Consider the following 606-nt stretch of genomic DNA (forward strand, 5'->3'; position numbering starts at 1 on the left):
ACAAACTGTGTACATACCACCGAAAGGATCAGCGCAGCGACGTTTCATTCTGATCGTACAGGACAGTATTGAGGGAGAGGCCAAATGCAATGCAACGCTGAGAAACGCCAGGGGCGACGTTGTGGACACCCGCGCTATTTCGTTCGGTGTTAAAGCGCTCAAACCAAGCAATGGCTCGCAGGGTGGCAGCACCTCTGAAAATGGACGGTACAGTGAGGAGGCAAAGGGGGAGTCGCAGTGCCAACAGTGCAGTTGGTTCAATCTTTTGTGTTTTCTGAGGCATCGATGCTGGTGGCAACCGCTGGTGTACGTCCTTCCTTCAGTGACCCTGTTAATGCTGCTGCGCAGGTTCCTTGAGAGTCAGTCAAGGTCCCGCCCAAGACCCCAATTACACCCTGATGAGCATGAACTGAGAAATACCGGTGCCATCTCTTCGTGCCATCTTCCCCGCGCACCGTACGTTAACACAGTGCACTGAATGCAACCATCAACTCGTTTGCCAGATGGTTATTTGACTGTTTGTATTAATGCATTCGCGTCGATTCTTACGCCCATCCTTATTTGTTTTATCATCCTCTCTCCTTTCGACTACAGCATTTCTTGTAC

General features: G+C 50.7%; 1 pseudogene across 1 annotated transcript in view; it reads left to right on the plus strand.

Annotated features, from left to right (window-relative positions):
* The window catches only part of TEOVI_000322400:pseudogene, a 2,053-nt pseudogene extending 1,575 nt beyond the window's left edge, over positions 1 to 478 (plus strand). Inside the window, exon 2 of the mRNA in view lies at positions 1 to 478. This exon is cut by the window's left edge and continues 299 nt beyond it. Coding sequence covers positions 1 to 478 — 478 coding nt within the window.
* The last annotated feature ends 128 nt before the right edge of the window (positions 479 to 606 follow it).

Source organism: Trypanosoma equiperdum (assembly GCF_001457755.1).
Source record: "Trypanosoma equiperdum strain OVI genome assembly, contig: ctg_693, whole genome shotgun sequence".
Lineage (NCBI taxonomy): Eukaryota > Euglenozoa > Kinetoplastea > Trypanosomatida > Trypanosomatidae > Trypanosoma > Trypanosoma equiperdum.